The sequence below is a fragment of the Macadamia integrifolia genome, chromosome 11, assembly GCF_013358625.1.
Source record: "Macadamia integrifolia cultivar HAES 741 chromosome 11, SCU_Mint_v3, whole genome shotgun sequence".
Classification (NCBI taxonomy): domain Eukaryota; kingdom Viridiplantae; phylum Streptophyta; class Magnoliopsida; order Proteales; family Proteaceae; genus Macadamia; species Macadamia integrifolia.
In genome coordinates, this window is record NC_056567.1 from 24212037 (window position 1) to 24215077 (window position 3041).

At 41.2% G+C, this 3041-nt stretch overlaps 1 protein-coding gene across 1 annotated transcript; it reads right to left on the reverse strand.

The window, feature by feature from the left end:
• Nucleotides 1-438: 438 nt before the first annotated feature.
• Nucleotides 439-1345, reverse strand: LOC122093011 (transcription factor MYB73-like). The gene is given in 4 exon segments (XM_042663284.1): nucleotides 439-586; nucleotides 671-1179; nucleotides 1181-1282; nucleotides 1325-1345. Coding segments are annotated over 4 exon segments (780 nt in total).
• Between the last annotated feature and the right edge of the window lie 1696 nt (nucleotides 1346-3041).

The following is a 3041-nucleotide window of genomic DNA, read 5'->3' on the forward strand; positions in this document are numbered from 1 at the left end:
TTTATCCTAAACAGTTCTAGACAATGTTATGGTGTCTAAAATCCCAAAATACATTACTAAGCATATAACTAGTCAAATATTGATCTAAATTACTTAAACGGACACTCAAATATCCATAAGTATACAAACCAAAAATTTAAGAAGAAAATGTCGATTCTTAAGTATACAATTAAATCTAAAATTCTATAACTAAATGATTAAAAGAAAAAAAAATTCTTGTACCAGCCCTAAAAATCTCCATAATTTCATGTAAACCCCCAAAATGAAAATAATATCCACCACACCACTAATTTGTAACACCGTTAACTTAAAACGTGAAATGATTTTTTTACCCTTCTACTTAACCTTCTTTTTTTTTTTTTGGTCTCTGTTGTGCCCGTCTTCCATCATCATCCAACTCTCCTTCTCTCTTCTAGGATAATCATCAACTCAATAACTCTAGTCGATCTTTCTGATGCCAATACGCTTCACAGCCGCGTTCTTATTCCCTTTAGCGTGTAGACACAGCCCATTCTGCTCAAACCCAGACATGTAATTCCTAGCTTCCTTTTTGATCATCTCTTGCATCACAGAAAGGAACTCATGACTGAAAGGGAAAAAATGTTTCTCCACATAAGGAACCTCTAATGATCCGAAATCGTTGTACTATATATGTTGATTAAGTTGCTACTGGGGTGGCGGAAATTGTTGCATCGAGACGGCTGTAGGCACAACCACGGGAGTGGGTAGCTGGTTAGGGGTTGTTGCATGGCTTGAACCACCCAAACCCCCTGAAACATGATTAGAAACCTCATAAGGGTCGAGTTCCATGGCGGCGCCAGCACTATTCGATCTCTTAAGCGGCTGCTGTGCTTGTGCATCGTCATTGGCGTCATTGACCATGGACGAGCATTTGCGCTTAAGGGTTGAATTCCAATGGTTTTTGATTGCGTTGTCGGTGCGACTAGAGAGGAGACGAGCGATTGTTGCCCATTTGTTACCAAACTTGGCGTACGCTCGGATCATCATCTCATCCTTTTCGGGCGTAAAAGCTCTATGCTCCACATGTGGAGTGGGCTGGTTACACCACCGAAGACGACAAGACTTGGCAGACCTCCCAAGGATGGATTTGCTTATGAGGGACCAATTCCTAGGGCTGTGCTTTTGGACAAGCTTCTGCAACGAGTCATCTTCCTCGGGGGCTCCACGGTCCTTTGATCTGATCTATATCTTTCCTTGAAGAACCAATAGATGATTGACAGAACTTGATTCTCGATTCACTATTTGAAACCCTAACCCTAGACTACAAGATTAAGGTCAAGGGTATAAGGGTAAGTTTACATACCCATAAGGGTAGTTTGGCCATTTAGATAATATGAGACTACTGACATCATCACTTAACGATTTAATTCTAACAGAATGAATTTATTAGAATTTTTTTTATGAAAGTGAAGATATACGAGCTCTTATTTTCATTTTTTGGGGACTACATGTGATGAAGTAAAAATTGACCGGATGATCTTCCTTGCAGGACTTGGTACTCCATGCTAGACCTACACAGAAGAGCAGACAAAAGAGAGCTGAGCTGACCCGACGGGGAACCCTCTAATGCCTAAGTCAGATTTCTTCCACAATAGTTACTGAAGAGAGTTTATTATGAAAATGATCGATCCCTTTTTTTTGGGGATTGCCTTAATATTTATAGGCAGTGAATGAAGAGAGATGGTTGAGGAGAGTCCTATTTTGGCAAGTAGTTCACTCTTGTTAGGATAACTCTTGGAAAATTCCTATTAGGTAACTGTTACCTTATTTGTCGGGATATCTCTTAGCGATTAGATCTGCTGAGCTGGCAATGAGCGATCCTCGAGATTGTCCTCATAATCCCTGGGATTGGATCAGACTCCATAGGGAGGTGACCCAAGGGGTCAGCTCAGCTAAGGATGAGGGTTAGGTTTCCTAGGGATGACCTGGATGATCGGCTCGGCCAAGGATGAGCTAAGGATTCAGCTCGGTTAAAGATGAGTCAAGGGGTCGGCTCGACCAAGAATGACCCAAGGGGTTGGGTTAGGTCAAGGGATGACCCGAGGGAATGACATTTTTACCCTCATTAACATGAAATTATGGATATTTTTAGGGAAGGTACAGAAAAATTTCCAAAAAAAAATATCAAACCATTGAATTGATGATTTCAAAATTTCAATTAATACGAATCGATTAAATTTTTATAAATATCTTCGATTTGAAGTTGATACCCTCAATCACAATCATTCAGGCTGTGTTTAGTAGCCAAGAGAAGAGAAGAAAAGAAAAGGAAAGAAAAATAAAATTTCTCACCATTTGGTGAGGACAACAAAGAAAAGAAAAAAAAAAAAAATCTGCAAAACAAATCAGCATGTTTGTTTTCTCTTATTCCTCATTTTTTACATGCCAATTCAATGGCAATAATCATGCCATAGATGAAATCCAATGAAGCTTCTTCATACGTCACCAAAAACCGTCATACACCGAAACAAACCTCATAATTTTACTGTTCATCTTCCCCCCATGAGACCTGCAAAAACACGAGGCAGCCCTCCGCGTAGTTACATTTTGTGCTCTACCTGTTCTTCCACAGCCTTCTGCTCCACCCACAGCTCACCTAGAAGACCCCGACTACACCTTCCTCACCCCTCTAATCTCCTTGCTGTTGTGCACACTGCACTTCTATTCCTGCAAAAATTTGTTGTCATATGCACTCATAGATCTACCACAAATTTCCTTGCCACCATCTAACATATTCCCATTCTAGCTATCACTTGCTACCCCCTTCTGTCCCACATTATCTGCAGCCCCATGATTGCCCGCAACTACTCGATCCTCACCATCGATGAGGAATCACCCTGCTAAAGGAAATTTCTTCTCTCCTCCCAGGTCGAGGACCCCTGTCATTCGAACACCTTCATAGGTTATGGCACCAACACATGAAGTCGGGTTGTTGCCCTACCATCTGTTATGAGTGATCCTTCCGCAACTTCCATATCTTCTCCACAGGGCCTGCAACAGTTTTAGTGGGATGAAGAACG